The sequence below is a fragment of the Parasteatoda tepidariorum genome, chromosome 6 (assembly GCF_043381705.1).
Source record: "Parasteatoda tepidariorum isolate YZ-2023 chromosome 6, CAS_Ptep_4.0, whole genome shotgun sequence".
Taxonomy (NCBI): domain Eukaryota; kingdom Metazoa; phylum Arthropoda; class Arachnida; order Araneae; family Theridiidae; genus Parasteatoda; species Parasteatoda tepidariorum.
The window spans coordinates 79825838-79843616 of NC_092209.1; the positions used below are offsets into that span (position 1 = coordinate 79825838).

Here is a 17779-nt window from a genome sequence, read left to right on the forward strand (position 1 = left end):
CAACATTTGTCATAATTATACTTTTTTTTTTTTTTTTAAAAAACAAAGTAAATTTTAAACATTTGTTTTCTAAGCATTGCAAGTATATAATTTAAGATTTTAATGAGCCTACAGAATGGCTCATTAAATTTTATTAATGACTGTACACAAATGAACATATCATGGACAAACAAGATCTACAATATGCATTCACATTCCATTAATATGCATTAATTTTTATTTTATGTTCATTATTTAATTTAATCTGTATTTTGTAATTAACAAAATTATTACCAAATGAAATATTAACAAACAAACAACAAAAAAAGATTCACAAATATTAAATAAAGCCCATCTATAATAGAAATCTTATAATAAAATGGGGATATTTTGTTACAATAATTTAAAATGCTCCTTACAGAAAAATTTTTTTAACTTAAAAGTTTATCACCACATTCTTGGTCAAAAATATATAGGGGAGAGTCGGGTAGCCCCGTCCAGCGGGTATCCCCTCCCACTGTCCATTTCATANAAGAGTCGGGTAGCTCCGCCCACTGTCAATTTCATATGTATAGAATATTTTTTCAAGTCGATGGGCCATCGGACATTAATTGTTATATTAAAAAAAGATTATTCTTAAAGTTTCAAGCATTTATGCAGCTGTTAACATGGTAAACAATAGTTTTAAAAATATGTTGAATACAGTAGTCATGAAATTAAGAAAAATTGGTTGAATGTTTCGATTAAACTTCATTTTAATACTAAAAAAATAATTTTTTCTATACATACAGCATTAAAGTATGCAGTCTTAAGTTTAATTTGCACAAAGAAAGAAGTCTATATGCGAAAAATTGTTCGAGTAATTACAAATTTACAAAAAAATTGGGTTTCGGGTAGCCCCGCTCACATTAATGTCGAGTATGAACGACCAATTTTATTTCATCGATAAATATACGGTTGCAAAGATTATTATTTTATTGCTTCAAATGTAAATGTTATACGCATTTTTAACAACAAATATTGTTGTTATTAAATGATAGAATTCACTAAAAGTATATAAATATGTAATAAATAAAATAATTTTGTGATGAAAATAATAAACGTGGTTTACCTATTGTCAATACATTGATCATTTTCGTTTACACCTGAAAAAACAGTCAAAAAACATAATTTTTGTAACTGGGCGGGGCTACCCGAAACATTTTGAAAAGAGCTGAAAAACGTGTTTTTTTAAAATTTCTATTTTTTTAAGTTAAACTATTCTTTTTTTGGTTCATTCTTTTTGCATTATTTAATTAGATGATAAAACAATAGAAACATGCAAAAATATTGATTATTACTCAATATTATACAGAAATATAAGCAAAATACTCCTTAAGTGAGAGGGGCTACCCGACTCTCCCCTTTATCACATTAATTTTGAAATATTGGATGTTACATCTAATTGATTATAATTTGTTTAGATTACAATCCCTGAAGGGTTTACAACCTAAATAAATTATATACAATAAGTGGAATGTGTATGCATGTTACACATACTTTGTTTTATGGATAAGTAATGTATTACAATTTAGTAATATGTTTCGTGTAATCATGTACTTAATTTTTTTCCTTCACGTATTTAATTCAATAACTTTAAATTTTGCTCGCAAAAATCATAGATTACTGAAATGTTAATGTAAAAAACCTATTTTCAGTGAATGTTAATGCAAAAAAAATGATTTAATGTGTACTTCTCGCTTGTTGCATGTCAAATGGCACATATTTGCACGTGTGTCATAAGTTCGCATATGACACTTTGGCCAAGTTAGTTTTTAATGACACTTGTGATCTTAAACTCGTATCTAATTGATCTTAAAAGACTTTATACATCCTTTTGATCTAATTGCGGGGGATAAAGTCTGACGCCTGATGAACCTGCTGATGAACGGCCTTTCTTCTGGTGAGACTAAATCAAAATCTATATCAGTTTCGTTCAACTCAACTGATAAGTTATGATTGCATCAATCAAGTCATAATTAAACATAAATAATTTGACTGTCTGATAGTCTAAACATAATACAGCAAAAAAAAAACATGGTCAACATATTGCTATTACTAATGACATAAAAGTTAAACATTTATTATTACATAAATGTATGAAATGATATAATCTATTCAACCCAACGATTATCAATACAAAAATCTTTCACAATTATTTAATGTTCGAAAATTATTTTTTGTAAAGTGCCTTTCTTTTTTGTATTTAAAAAAAATTAAGCTTATGACATCTGTCAGTACAGAAATAACAAGAATTTAAAACGTTGCAAAATATTACACTTTTAGGACAATATAATAACCTAAACTGGAAAATTAAAAAATTGTTTGAAAGTAAATCTGGCAACAGCAAAATTATAAACAATATTTGTGACTAAATCGGGTCTCTCAGACCGCCGTTCAATCATCACACATTTGAGTTCGTTTGCTGATCTATATCATCTTCCGTAATATCGTCTGCGGATGCGTAATAATAATCGTTATCGTCTTCACCACGAGTACTTTCCAGGGCATCCTCACTGGCCACAGAGGCATCGTCTTCTGTGTTAGCGTCCAGTTCCTCTTCAATGTTTTCCTCCTGCGAGAGTAATTTTTTGGCAATGGCCACTTTCATGGCTTCTTGATGACGATTCATTTTTCTCTTCAATTCGAAATCCTCCCGGCGAGCTGAAATGAAATACATCATGTTAAAATATTTTATTCAAAATGTAATAAAGTTCTATTTCTAAATTATTGTATTTGTAAGGATTTGGTTTGAGGCGTGATGACACAGGGGATAGAACGTTCGACTTCCGATCGAACCGGGTTCGAATCCCAGCGATGGCTGATCGATACGAATTCCGCATCCGGCTTACACTGACCACAGTGCTAACGTCAAATATCCTCAGTGGTAGACCACAACTTCCTACATCAGAAAGCCTCCACACGGTATTTCATAAGTAGTCTGCGCAGACTATTTAAAAAGTGAATCAGTTGAGCGCACGAACCCAAATTCTATTTTTAAAATAATTGAGAGAAATTTGTCATATATATTTGAGAATTGAATCGGTAGTGATTGACAAGTAAATAAAACTAACCAAAAATATTCATACATTAAACAAATTTTTAGACATATATTTGCTACCACTAGATTTTTATTAAATGGCTCTTTCATAAACTGGTTTACCTTCATAGTGGTCTGATCGGACTAACTATAAGAAACCATGTGGAGACTTTCAGTTATAGGAGGCGTTGGGTAGACAGATCATGGGTTAGAGTCCCATGCTAGCCGGGGAGGGTGTCGTGGTTTTCCGCTCCATGTAAAGCAAACGCTGGTTAGTTCCATCAAAAGTCCTCCACGAAGGCAAATTTCTCCAGGAGCTCCCTTGGTTTCAAAATTACAAGGTTACGGAGTTGAACATTAGTAGTCGTAAACCCAAAAAATTGTGTCTGCTGTTCAACGACGGTTATAAAATAAAATAAGGATTTTGTTTTTCTTTTTCCGAACAGATTGAAGAAAATGAATTGTTTGATAACAGTGCTGTGTTTCCAAAAGTTGCATCTGTATAAAAGCCGTTTCCGTGAAAAAGCATTTAGAATAGTCGTTACTTGGTCTTGGATGGATTTTTATTTCTATTATTTTAAAAGGAAGTTGCATTTCTGTGTCACATCTCTAAGTAAATATTGACAATTAAGTGATATTTTTTTTATTATTTTGAGAATTTTTCTCCTGAGTTTGATATATATATTTTTTTTATACGAGGTGATTTCAANGGGATATAGAATTTTTAAAACGCGTGAATACAAATCACGATTCATAATTTTTAGATCGCGTAAATACGAATCATGATGCGGAATTTTTAGATTGCATAAATAAGAATTATGAATTTTTAGAGAGCGTGAATGCGAATCCCAATGCCTTATTTTAAAATAACGTATAAATACGAAAATCAATGTTTGATATTATAAACCGCATGAGCAAATCAAGACATTGAATTTTAAACTTGCGTGAATATGAATCGCTACATAGGTTTTTAAAAAGGCGTAAATACGAATCACAATATCGGATTTTTAAATCTCGTAAATAAGAATCGCAACATACAATACTCAAATCACGTGAATCAGAATCGCAACACGCAAATATGATAAGCTATGTTTGATATTAAAATCGTGTGAATGAGATCGAGATATTAGCAGATTCCAGGCTTGGGACCTCTAAAAGGCTTGTCAGAAGCAGCGTCGATTGTACTACAAAAATCGGATCTATCTGGAGGGCGGGTAAAAAATTCCGAAAATCTTATTTGCTGTGAGTAAACGGAGAGAAAATAGCTAAAATAAGTAAAAATGAGAAAGGTTTGGTAGCTATGCAGTTTGAATTTTCTGTTTCTCTTTGAAAATCGGTAAATTTTCTGAAAAAGCGGAATACTTGTAAAAAAAATGAAATTTTTAGAAAAATCTGAATTTTTGACAAAAAAGCTGAAATTCAAGTGATAAAAGTGAAAAAAGCGGAAAAATCTCATCCCTGTAAACATAAAAAATTGGGTTTGCTGTTCAACGATTAAAATAAGGATTTTTTTTTTATATGTGGTGATTTTAAACGTTATTGACACTTGTTATGTCAAATTTTAAGAATCTGAATGAATGGTGTTTTAAATTTTAACATCAAGTATATTTAGAACTAGTTTTAACGAGAGAAAAAAAAAGTCACAAAATATACGACATGAAAAAAATATTTGTTAATTTATTTTGTAAATATAAATATTTAAAAAAATTAATAATATGTTTAACCTTGAAATTTTTTCATTGTACACCGAAGAGCCATTACATTATGACCACCCTCCATCTATAACAATGGGCTCGCCCAGGAACAAAGTTTTCATAGGGCACATTAGGAGCCATAATCCTTTTATAACAATCCCTGACGTCTGTAAGCTACTTGAACATAGTTGCAGACTAGGTTCACCCATTCATGGCAATAGTTTTTCCTGCGAGGAATGATGTTTACCAACAGGATAATGCACCATGTCATAAGGGTCGAATCGTCGAGGAACATTCCAGTGACTTTCAAGTCATGTCTTGGCCCCTAAATTCACCTGACCTTAATCCGATAGAGCATTTGGTCCTACTTGGAAAACCAAATTTGTGCTGCCACGCTACCCTCTCGCAATGTGAGGGAATTGCAGAACCATCATTTGGTGAGCGCTTAGTACCAAATACCTCAGACTATCTATCAGCACCTTGTGGAATCAATGCCACAGCGGGTGTTAGCAGTTTTAAAGGCTAAAGGTGGTCCTACATGTTATTAGCAGTGTGGTCATAATGTAATGGCTATTCGGTGCATATTATAAATATATTATGTCGCTTATTACATATTAATTTTTTATATAAATATTATGTCCTTTAATGTTTTTAAAAAATAATATCTAAATCTTTCATTGTAATGACTTTTTTTTCACTTTGTAAAAAACAAAAAAATGGAACATTTTCTATAATTTTTGATTTAATTGATCAGATTTTCACGGACTAAGATTTCAATATTAATGGTTTGAGGACCTAATCTTAAATATGATAATTAGATTAGTTTAGTTTAAGTTACGAAATCACAGACATAAATAAATTCTTCGAATCAAATCTCTGAATAAACATACAGTCGGACTTTTGTTTTACGAACTTCCATATTATAAATGTCTCTATTTTTCGATTTTTTTCTTCTTCGAAGAAGCAAGAACATATTTGAAATTTCCACATAGCGAAGTGAATTTTCTACTTAACGAACTTTTCTTTGAAATCCACTTTCCTTATTTCAAGAAATATTTCAGAACCTTTCAAACTTAAATTACACATTTTATTTTCGAAGCCACTTTACTTTTAGAGAAAGCAGTAAAATCCCTTTCCCTTATCGTTTGCACTTCAAACAAAAAACTCTGGCACAATTATTTATCTGTAGCAATTAAACTGAATAACGCATGCGGTAATGTATGTTTAAAATTACTTTTATATTAAAAGCAGCAATAATTTTATGCCTAAATTCAGTTTTTTTTTCGTAGAAAATGTATGTAGCATGATAGTGTAACACTTTATAATGTTTTGCTCTATTCTTGCTTTCCATGCAGATTTCTTTTATGATAAAAGATTTAAAAAATAAATAGTAGATACTAATTTACAACATAAAGATGCATCACTTGCTATTTTAATTATGTCCAGTGCTTATGAATTTAAAACATGTTTTGTGTTGCTCCAGCATTTAAAATGGTGATTTTCTACTTAACGAATTTTCCGTATAACGAACTTATTCACGGGATTTAGCGACTTCGTTAAATAGAGGTCCGACTTTACTTTATTCTTTAAGGGATTTGAATTCTTACTAATCGTAATATGGAGAGTAGCTGCAATCTGAAACATATAGATTTCATGGATGGTTGACTGAATGTAAACAATAGCAAGCTTTCTAAAATCGGAAGAAATTCAGAAGACTTCGGGTGTATCCCTCCGCTTATGTTATGTTTACGAGGCGATGTGTAAACAGGCTGAAATGTTCTAGGAAGTTTTATTATTGTGATTTGCGTTTAAATTTAAGCTTAATTTTACTTTTCATAAGAGTTTTCTGTAATTTATATATTCTAACAGGTCACGAGTCTGAAACAAATTTACCAAAATTAATATCGCAGCATAAATAAAAGTGTAAAGTTTGCCATGTTTTGAGTGTTTATCCCTTATTTGGCTATATTTGAAAAAAAAAATAGTGCCGTTTGTTTCATGTTGGGTTAGCACGATAGCTAGCTTGCGGAGTCTTTAGCATTTGCTTTTTGTTTTGTTTTGTTTGTTTTCATTTGTTTTTTGTTTCGTTGAAAGTTTAAGTTCAAGAAAGCGCTATATTAGAAACACTACAAGTATAATAATATTGGATGGCTCGTTTTTTCAAGCTTAGGCGTAAAAATCAGTCGGAAGTACTAACCCAGAAGTATCTAAAAGAACACATATTTTGGATAAACCAGTTTAGTGCAAAAAAAATAATTATTTATGTCCTGAGAGGTTACGAAATAAGCAAAAAATGAAATAATCGATCGTTTTTTCGATCGTTCTCCAGTTTAAATAAGCATCTTTTAAGCACTAAATGAATATTTTTAAGCACTATATACATTAACAAAATGCAAAATAATTTTCAAAGTATTTTCATGATCCTGATAAAATAACTAGTTTCTGATAAAGAACTCTTTTTCCTGATTACATTAGCCACCATAAGAAGATCGAGAGATTTTTTGGTACCATTTCAGAGGGCGGAAAATGAAGCCTGAAATTGATAATATCTTGCAAAATGCAGAAGAGTCGCACACGAGAGTGCAATAATCTCACCGAACCCAGCTCAGTAGACGCACATGCGGACCCGCAAGTATTTCATCAAACATGCAAAATGATTGGCGCTTTCATACGCTACGGACCTGCGGTAAGCCGAAACGCATTGTGTTTGAATGAATTGATAAAACGCTGAATCGAACAATGTGAAAACCACGCATTTGCATCATACGTGGTGAAAATCGACAAGAAGAAAATCTCATTTTCGAAAAGGGGAAATTAAGCACTTAAAAAAAACCCAATAAAAAAGCACTTTTAAAAAACTAAATCAAAAATAAGCACCTTTAAGCACTTTTTTAAAAACGTTGCACACCATGTTAAAATAATTTGAAATAGGATTCGTTCTTCACGTTCATCCATAACGTGGATGATTATGGGACGGCCCAGAAAATATCAAAATGGTGTCCGTACTTAATTCCGTATTAGCCTTTAATGGCTGTCAGAATTAAAGGTGGTTTTCTTTTTCTAGTGTTTAGATGTAATAAAAGTCACTGAAATACCTGATACATGTCCCCTAGTGGCACGTGTTAAGAGGACGCCATATCACTGGGAAAACTTTTTATTGCAAATTCTTTTTCACCTCCATAACTAATTTAAAATTGAATGTATAGAAAGACTGAGTTCAGACAAACCTAGAGTAAGCCATGAAATTTCAAATACTAAAAAGAAATTTTTAAGCTATCAAAATAACAATAAATTATGCGACAATAACTTAGGATTACGCAATGGAAAAGTTCTCTTCCAATCATTTGTTTGCATTTTGATGCTTTGAATTTTTTTTTCCAGCAACAGAAACTTATTTTTTTTAAATAAATTATAACCGTCTTTGAACAGCTGACCCAATTTTTGGGTTTACGACTTCTAATGTTCAACTCCGTAGTCTTGTAATTTTGAACCCAATCCAAAAGACAAGGAAACTCCTGGATCAAGTATTGGGAGAAATTTGCCTTCGTGGAGGACTTTCTGATGGAACTAGCCCGCAATTGCGTTACATGGAGAGGAAGGCCACGAGAACCTCCCACGGTTAGCCTGACGGCAAAGGGACTCAAACCCATGATCCGTTTACCACTGAGGATATTTCACGTCAGCACTGTGGTCGGTGCAAGACGGATGCGGATTCGTATCGACACCTCATTGGAAGGTGAACGCTCTATCCTCTGAGCCATCGCGACTCAACAGAAACCCATTGGTTTGCCTGAACTCAATTTTTTTTATTTTTAAATTTGTTCTGGCTGTTGTGGTTCATTTACATCGCGCTAGAGCTGCACAATCGGCTATTGGCGACAGTCTGGGAAACATCCCCGAGGATGATTCGAAGACATGCCATCACAATTTTGATCCTCTGCAGAGGGGTTGGCTGCCCATCTTTGGTAGTGACCCGAGGAACTGCACAAGAAGTCGATCCCCTTACGGCTAAAGAGTATAACGAGGACCAACACCGCACACCCTCGGTCCCTACGCAGACTGATACAAGGGGTCACCCACCCGCACACTGACCGCAGCCAATGATGCTTGACTTTGGTGATCTGCTGGGAACTGTGTCTTCACGATTAGTCCATAGCGGGACAGATTATTTTTCATTTTTAATGGAGGTGAACGAGAATTAGCGACGAAAAGTTTGTCCCGTGGTCTGGGTCCTCTTAATCTGTAGTATAAATGGAGAAATCCAAAAGATAAAATATGATAAATATACCTTTCTCTTCTTCTGTTTCACCAGGATATTCTTTTGGGGGCGTTTCGATGGGCTCGACTATCACTTTTGTTGGTTTTTCCATATCAAGGGAAATTCTATAACAAGAGAAAGAACAAAAATATTGAAACAATGCATGTAAGATGCAACAATGTTACACAAATAATCAAATGCCAGTTCACAGGAGTACTCAAGTCAAAATTATTGATGGTTTACCATTGATGGATCAACATAATCTTGTTGATAACTATCAATAATTCCATCATGGACCATTATATTTTTGATAGTAACTAACATAAGTAACCACCATCCCAATGTAGGAATTCGGACTGATTTACGATGGTCCGAGAAATGAGTATAGCAACTGGTTTTGATGGTTTGTTCATGTTAAACCATCAGAAATTTCCATCATAGTTTCTTAGAAATCAAATGTTGGAACGCTTATAAACAACCATCATCCCTATGTAGGAATTCGGACTGATTTATGATGGGCCAAAAGAAAAAAAAAATCTAATTATTTTGATGGCATATTCCTGAGAACCAACAATAATTCTCATTAAACCATCATGGAAATGTATAGTTGGAACCATCGTGGATTGTTGGTTCATGAGAATCAAACTTCTCTTGATGGTTAACCATCATAGTATTAAAGTAGCACTTTCCATCATGAAATGATGGAAGTTTGTTGGCATATCAATAATCATGAATGCATAATGGACAATGTTGGATGATGGTGACCATCAAATGATGTTGAACCATCATGAATCGCACTGAAACCACCAAAATAATTTGATGGTGACCATCAAATGATGTTGAACCATCATGAATCGCACTGAAACCATCAAAATAACTTGATGGTGACCATCAAATGATGTTGAACCATCATGAATCGCACTGAAACCATCAAAATAACTTGATGGGACCATCAAAAATTTTGATCCGGGTAAGTTTGGAGGAGAAAAAATTAGCTGAAAATAGGAGATCCAAAAATGTTATGAGCAAAACACATTTTAAACAATTGAAAAAAATACTTTACATTTAAGCAAGAAAAAAAAATTATGTAAGAAAGATATACATCCATAGGATATTATAAACGTTTTAATAGAAAAATATTGATGCGTTTTTAATATTGTTTTTTCTTAAATAGTGTGAGTATGATTCTCGAACGAAAATTTTTAAATCGTGTGAATACGAATTTCGCTGCGAGATTTTAAATCGCGTGAAGACGAATCCAGATTTTAGAGATTTCTAAATCACATGAATACGAATCTCGATGGGAGATTTTTAAATCGCGTGAAGACGAATCCTGATTTTAGAGATTTTTAAATCACATGAATAATTTTTAAATCGCGTGAAGACGAATCCTGATTTGAGATTTTTAAATCACATAAATACGGATCTCGATGTGAGATTTTAAAACCGCGTGAATATGAAGGGCGTATGTGAGATTTTAGAGAAGTAGTGAAAATACTATAATCGCTACTTTTTTCTGGAATTTTCAGTGTAGTGCTCTACTTTTTAAAAGAAGTAGTGTGGCCGGGATACCCTGGTCGGTAGGGCGCTGGACCCATGTCCGAGAGTTCATGGAACCCCGTCGGCCGAAGACTCCTCGGGTAGTAAAGTGACTGATGCACGTTAAATCTGTTGAGTCACTAAAGTCCTCCATGTTCCCATAACAAATCAAAACCTCTGGGGGTACTGGATTGGAGATCGATCGTTCTCTGATTCAGGTCAAAATTAGGATCTATGGATGAATGAATGGATGTATGAATGGGTATAAAAGTACTGCATAAAAACTCGTGCAAATTATGTCATTATTAAAACACTACAGTGCGTCTAATAATTTGATCCACTTATTATAATATACTAATATAATGATTGATATAATAAGTATTCTATATTTATATAATATATCGTCTAATTTAACTAATTGATACACGAACGTAAACAAGTGCAAACCGGCTTCAGTCGTGTAAAAACAATAAATGTGTATAGTATCACCTGATAATTAAGATTTTAAGTAGAATCTTACAGAGCGTCTCATCATTTGGCCAGGTACTATAGGTGAAAAATTTTTAAAATCCCATATACCTTCCCAGAATTTTTTTTTTTTAAATTTTAAGAATAATTCGAAATAAATTCATTTTTATAAATCAATTTTAACTCCAAAATATTTTCGCATAACATTAGAACAGAAAAAAATGGTCTTATTACATATATTAAACATAAAAAAGGAGGAAAAAAACAGTTTTTATGATTATTATGAATGAGTAATGACTCACATAAATTTAAATAGCTCCATTTTTATTTTTCTACCTTTTTGAATACGAATCCAAACAACTTATGTCCAGTAGCAGTACGTGATTTTCGAAGTACAATTCTATTTTTCTCGAATAGAATTGTATTTCGAAATACAAATCTATTTTTCTTCTAAGATGGAACTTACGAGTAAAAATTGCCATTCACTTAATGGATTATTGAAGTTTGATTCTCTTTTAGTCGACATTTATTATTTGTTTCAAGTTCTTCGATATCAACAATTATCTTTTAAAGAAAGCGTGACTTGAGGTACTGGGCAAAATTTGGAAATTTCGTTATCGACCAGCATAGTTAATGGTTGTACAAGGCGTGTAAATATGTAACAAATGGCGATTAAATAATTCTTTTTCAGTCGCCTTCCTTTTTCGTCGAAAAGACCCTAACATAGACAGGGGTCTGTCCAGACAATTTGTGAAAGGTCCGATTTTTGTGAAATTATGAAAACATTAAATTTTTTCAACCAGGGTCCTGCTTTTATGAATTTGTGCAAATAGGGTGCGGTTATTGCAAAAAACTTGTTCATGGAGTTTTTAAATTGTAAATAGACACAAGATTATGCTCAGCACTGTAAAATTATAATATATAAAAAAATAAACTTTTATAAATAAACAGTAATTGCTGCTTCTAAATTAGAGATGCAACATACAAATATTTGGTATTTAGCCTATACTGCTGAATGGAGAATATTCATTTCGGACGAATAATGGAAGAATCGTCTGCCGAAGACAAAACAATTCGTTTACATCCATCTTTCTTGTTTTCTGNTTTTAATTTTTTTTTTTTTTTTTTTTGCTTATTTTAAATTTACTATCGTGATTTTCTATGGAAAAATTCCAAAGTTCCAGGAAGATTGGGATAAAATTTCAATTTTATTCTTAAAAAACATGTTTTGCTTTTTATTTTAACATTTATTAAGATAACTAATATTCTCAAATCTTTTAGGCTCTTTTTTTTGAAAATAAATTAGTAAACTTACTAGTTTTAATTAGAAGAAGGAGAATATTCATTTCGGACGAATAATGGAAGAATCGTCTGCCGAAGACAAAACTTAATTCGTTTACATCCATCTTTCTTGTTTTCTGGCCTGTTTTTTTTGTTTTTTTGTTGTTTATTTTAAATTTACTATCGTGATTTTCCATGGAAAAATTCCAAAGTTCCAGGAAGAATGGGATAAAATTTCAATTTTATTTTTAAAAAACATGTTTTGCTTTTTATTTTAACATTTATTAAGATAACTAATATTTTCAAATCCTTTAGGTTCTTTTTTAAAAAAGGAAATAAATTAGTAAACTTACTAGTTTTAATTTTACATAAAATATGTTTCTTAATGTTTACGATGAATGAATTAAAAATAAACTGCAGAAAATTTAAAGAAAAACTGCAGTTTGAAGACTGCGGTGATTTGGCCCATAGCACTGCAGAATTTTTGAAGTCGAAGAACTACAAAATTACTACAGTTTTTAAACTGCAGTTATTTCGATGTTGATCTACTGCAAAATAAATGCAGTTTACAAACTGTAGTAATTTTGTAGTTCTTCGACTTCAAAAATTCTGTAGTGCTATGGGCCAAATCACCGCAATCTTCAAACTGCAGTTTTTCTTTAAATTTTCTGCAGTTTATTTTTAGCTGGGAAGGGTTTATCCAATTAACAACACAATAATGAAGATAAGCAAATTTGTGAAGGGTCCGAAGGGTCTGCAGTTTATTTTTAGCTGGGAAGGGTTTATCCAATTAACAACACAATAATGAAGATAAGCAAATTTGTGAAGGGTCCGAAGGGTCTGCAGTTTATTTTTAGCTGGGAAGGGTTTATCCAATTAACAACACAATAATGAAGATAAGCAAATTTGTGAAGGGTCCGAAGGGTCTGCAGTTTATTTTTAGCTGGGAAGGGTTTATCCAATTAACAACACAATAATGAAGATAAGCAAATTTGTGAAGGGTCCGATTAAAAGAAAAATCACTTTGTTAAGGGTCCGTTTTTAAGTTAAAATATTTTGTGAAGGGTCCGTTTTTATGAAAAGATATTTTGTGAAGGGTCCGTTAACGGACCAAAATTTCTTCTAAACAGACCCCTGATAGGGTGCATTTCATTAAAAACAATAATAAAAGGCACCCTATGTGCATATTATTATTATTTTTTTAAATTGTTAAAAAGATCAATTTTTGAAAAAGTGACCGCATGTTTTTAAATGTGGCTACTTTTAAAAATGCTACAGCTGGCCACGAAAAAAAAAGTTTCTAATTTTGCCCATGACCGATCAGTGGGCAGTAGTAGCTTTTTTAATAGAGCCCACTTTTTCAAAAACTGAAAATTCGTAACTAATGATATCATTAATGTAAAGCAATTTTTAAAATGTGGTAAACACAATAGAGTTCATTTCTAAAAAGAAGAAAAATTTGCCAAAATACTCTGCGTCGGTTTGTGCAAAATTCGTACATAACGTTTTCAGTGCATTAAATGCAGAGTTTTTGAACAAATAATGCAACATTAAATTTATGTTTATAACAAACGTAGAGTTTTATTAGTTACAAAATAAATCTGAAATAATTTTTGTTACTGTGATATTTATTAGATTGCTTTTAAATATTATTTGGTCATTAAATTTAAAAAAAATAACCTTTGCCCCTTGAAAGAATCGTATAAATAATGACGGATGATTTTCTTTGTAATAAATAGCACATCTCTTAGAGCGCATTTGGTTAAAAAAGTGGCGATTGGGTGGCGATTTAACAAACAAATTTTTAAACGCCATTTTCGATCTGTGGCGACCGTTAATTTCGCCCTATAATTCGAAACAGGAACCGTTAAACTGGGTGCCTAGCCAAATCTTTCAACAAAATATAAGCACATTTCAAGTACTAAAAAATATTTTAAGCACCATATGCATTAACAAAATTCAAAATAATTTTTTAAGACTTTACATGATCATGATAACATAAATAATTTCTGACAAAGAACTCTTTTCTTGATTATATTAGCCACCACAAAAAGCTCGAGAGAATTCTCGGTTCGATTTCAGAGGGTGGAAAATGAAGCTTGAAATTGAAAGTATCTTGCAAAATACAACAGAGTTTCCCTTAAATCCTGCAATGGGTGTAAGTAATACTTATTCATGAACAAAATATTTTAATTAACATTTTAATCAACAACAAAAATATTTTAATCAACATTCAACATCAACATATTTTAATCAACATTTATTTTAATGAATATCAACATGCTGAATGTCGACAGGTGTATAATTTCGAACAATAACCAAAGCGATTATGTAAATATCAACATTCACCGTGCAATTTCGACATAAGAATTTTGATTAATCAGGGTGCGCATGCCAGATTTTTCAACAAAAAATAAGCACCTTTTAAGTACTTTTTAAGCACTCAAAAAATATTTTTAATCACTCTCCAAAAAAAAAATCATAATTAGGATCTGTGCAGCAATAAAAAAAAAATAAAAAAATTTCTATCGTTTAAAGTTCTTAATTTATGAACACAAAATCAATAAAATTCAAAAACATTTTCACTAACTTCACATAATCATGTACCTATAATATCAAGTTTCTGATAAATATTGCAGAGAAAATTGTGAAAATCATGCATTTTTTTGGAAATCAGAACGACAATCGACACGGCAAAGAAAAAACTCTTTTTAGAAAGATAGAAAATTAATCACTTTTTACAAACCCCGAATAAAAAAAAAGCACCTTTAAGTACTTTTCAAAAACGCTAAGTACTAACCCTGTTAATTAGAGAAACCGGTTTAAGATATCCTTCAGATTAGAATATGTTTTAACGATGTTGTTAATATTTTCATACAGAAATGATATTTTGTTGCCTAAATCAGTTATTCAGTGTTGCAAATTCTTGCCAGAATTGTTGCCAAAAAAGTAACGCCAACTCATAATTAAATAACAAATAATCGGGCGACGAAAAGATCAACTTATCGATTTTCTCTCCAGTTTATCTTATTTTACCAACTCCAATTCCCTTCAGGGGAAATGTTATATATTGATTTATGTTTTACTTAACATGTTATTTACTTTGAAGATGGTTCAATATTTTTTTACAAGCATAGGGAAAAGTTACAAACCACTAAACCGATTTTCGAATGAGGAGTTGGAAATGACACTTTCTTATCCTCAAAATTTAATTTTTCAATATTTAATGTATAAATATGGTGAAACTAACTGGAAATATAACTTCAAAAATTCTTTTTCAAAAAGGTTTTCTTTTATTTCAGGGTGCGTAGCCAGACTTTAAAAAAAAAAAAAAAAAAAAAAAAAAAAAAAAAAAAAAAAAAANAAAATATTTTTAATCACTTTCCAGAACAAAATCATATTTAGGATTTGTGCAGGAACATAAATTATTTTTTTCTATCCTTTCAAGTTCTTAATTTATAAACATAAAATCAATAAAATTCAAAAACATTTTCAAAAGCTAGACATAATCATAATACAATAACTAGTTTCTGATAAATATTGCGTAGAAAATTATAAAAATCATGAATTTCTTGTAATTTAGAACGACAATCGATAAGGCAAAGAAAAAAAAACTGTTTTTAAAAGATAGAAAATTAAGAACTTTTTACAAACACCAAATAAAAAAAAAGCACCTTTAAGAGCTTTTAATAAACGTAAATCAAAAATAAGCACTTTTTAAAAACGCTACGCCCCCTGCATTTATATCAGCTTGACTTAAATCGTGATTAAAATAATGTTTTTTTTTTTAAAAAAAAAAAAAAAAAAACAAAAAAAANCTCACCACTGTCCAACCAAAAAAGAAGAAAAATTATTAATTTAAAACAAAAAATTTTTTACATGTAATTTGTTATTATTTTTGTGTAAAATAAACCTATTAAATTATTTATGAAACAAAATCTGTGTTTATATTTTTATACATTTTTGGGAAGAGCGGAAGCTATTTTCAAATTTTCTTTATTCTGCGGCAATCGAATACCTTCCAGTTTTACTCCTATAGATGGCGCCACTGCTTTGACTATAGGTGGCGCTACTGCCAGAAAATATGTCGTTTTCAATCTCCATGCAACGCAAATGCTTGATCCAGGAATTCTCTTGTCTTCTTCCTTTGTCAAAATTAGAATACTGCAGAATTGCACATTGATAGTCGCAAACTCAAAAATCGGTAATTTGTTCAACGCCGGCTATAAAATAAAGCAAAACTCAAAAAATTTCTAGAAATGTAACAACATAAAAAAAAGCGTAAGGGTCCCCATGTTTTGACTATTATCTTCATTTTCTTATGTCTGCTGTTCTGAAATAAAATGGTCCCGCAGTGGACTGATCGATAAGACACGGTTCCCAGCAGATCACCGAAGTCAAGCATCACTGGCTGCCGTCAGTGTGCGGGTGGGTGACCACTTGGATCAGTCTGCGTAGGGGCCGAGGGTGTGCGGTATTGGTCCTCGTTAAATTGTTCTACCGTAAACTTCGCTTGCAGGTCGTCGGGCTTCAGAAGCTGGGGTGCCATTCCTTCTGCAGAGGATTAAAATTGTGATGGCATGTCTTCGGATCATCCTCCGGGATGTTTCCCAGACCATCGCCAATAGCCCATTGTGCAGCTCTAGTGCGACGTAAATTAACAACAACAACAACAACTGAAATAAAATGAATTTATAAATTAACTTATAAATCGGAAGTAGTAAACCGGAAGTCTTTTTACGAATTTTAACCGCAAGCGCCACCTGTGCTTAGCTTTATACGATTAACAATTTATAACGAAATATGTACCACCACTTTTTCACAATAGTTACCACTTGTTTTCCCTAAATTGGTTGAGCCGTGATGGCTCAGGGGATAGAGCGTTCTCCTTCCAATGAGGTGAACTAGGCTCGAATCTCAGCGATGTTTCGTCGATACAAATTCCGCATCCGGCTTGCATCGACCACAGTGCTGACTTAAAATATCCTCAATGGTAGACAGATAATGGGTTAGAGCTAACCGTTGGTGGTTTTCGTGATTTCCCTCTCCTCTCCATGTAATGCAAATGCGGGGGTTAGTTCCATTAAAAAGTTCTCCTCCTTCTGCTTCTTCGTCAGCACTAAAGCCTAGTGCAGACCAAGGCTTTCTCAATTAGCTGCCTCCAGCTTTGAGCTAGTTTTTTCCACCCGTTTATTCCCAACAATTTTAAGTCCTTCTCACCACTGTCCAACCATCTTGTAGCTGGTCTCCCTCTTCTTCTAGTTCCTTCAATTTTCGAAAAATTAAGTTTTTTTAACTAGTTCCAAATCTTCACGCCGAAAAACGTGCCCCAGCCATCTGATCCTGTAGGCTTTAATACCCCTCAAAATATTAGGTTATCTATATTTATTGTATATCTCATGATTAGAGCCCGGATTTTGATGACCTAAAAAATCTCAACTAATGCCCTTAAAAAGTGCAAAAAGTATATGTTCTTGTGTC

At 32.1% G+C, this 17779-nt stretch overlaps 1 protein-coding gene across 1 annotated transcript in view; it reads right to left on the reverse strand.

Annotated features, from left to right (window-relative positions):
• Window positions 1–1242: 1242 nt before the first annotated feature.
• LOC107454197 (uncharacterized) overlaps window positions 1243–17779 on the reverse strand; it is a 68907-nt gene continuing 52370 nt past the window's right edge. Inside the window, exons 2-3 of the mRNA XM_043045840.2 lie at window positions 9041–9135; window positions 1243–2682 (exon numbers count right to left, since the gene is read on the reverse strand). Of these exons, the coding sequence (XP_042901774.1) occupies window positions 2423–2682; window positions 9041–9135 (355 nt within the window). The 3' untranslated portion in view covers window positions 1243–2422. The remainder of the gene's footprint in view (window positions 2683–9040; window positions 9136–17779) is intronic.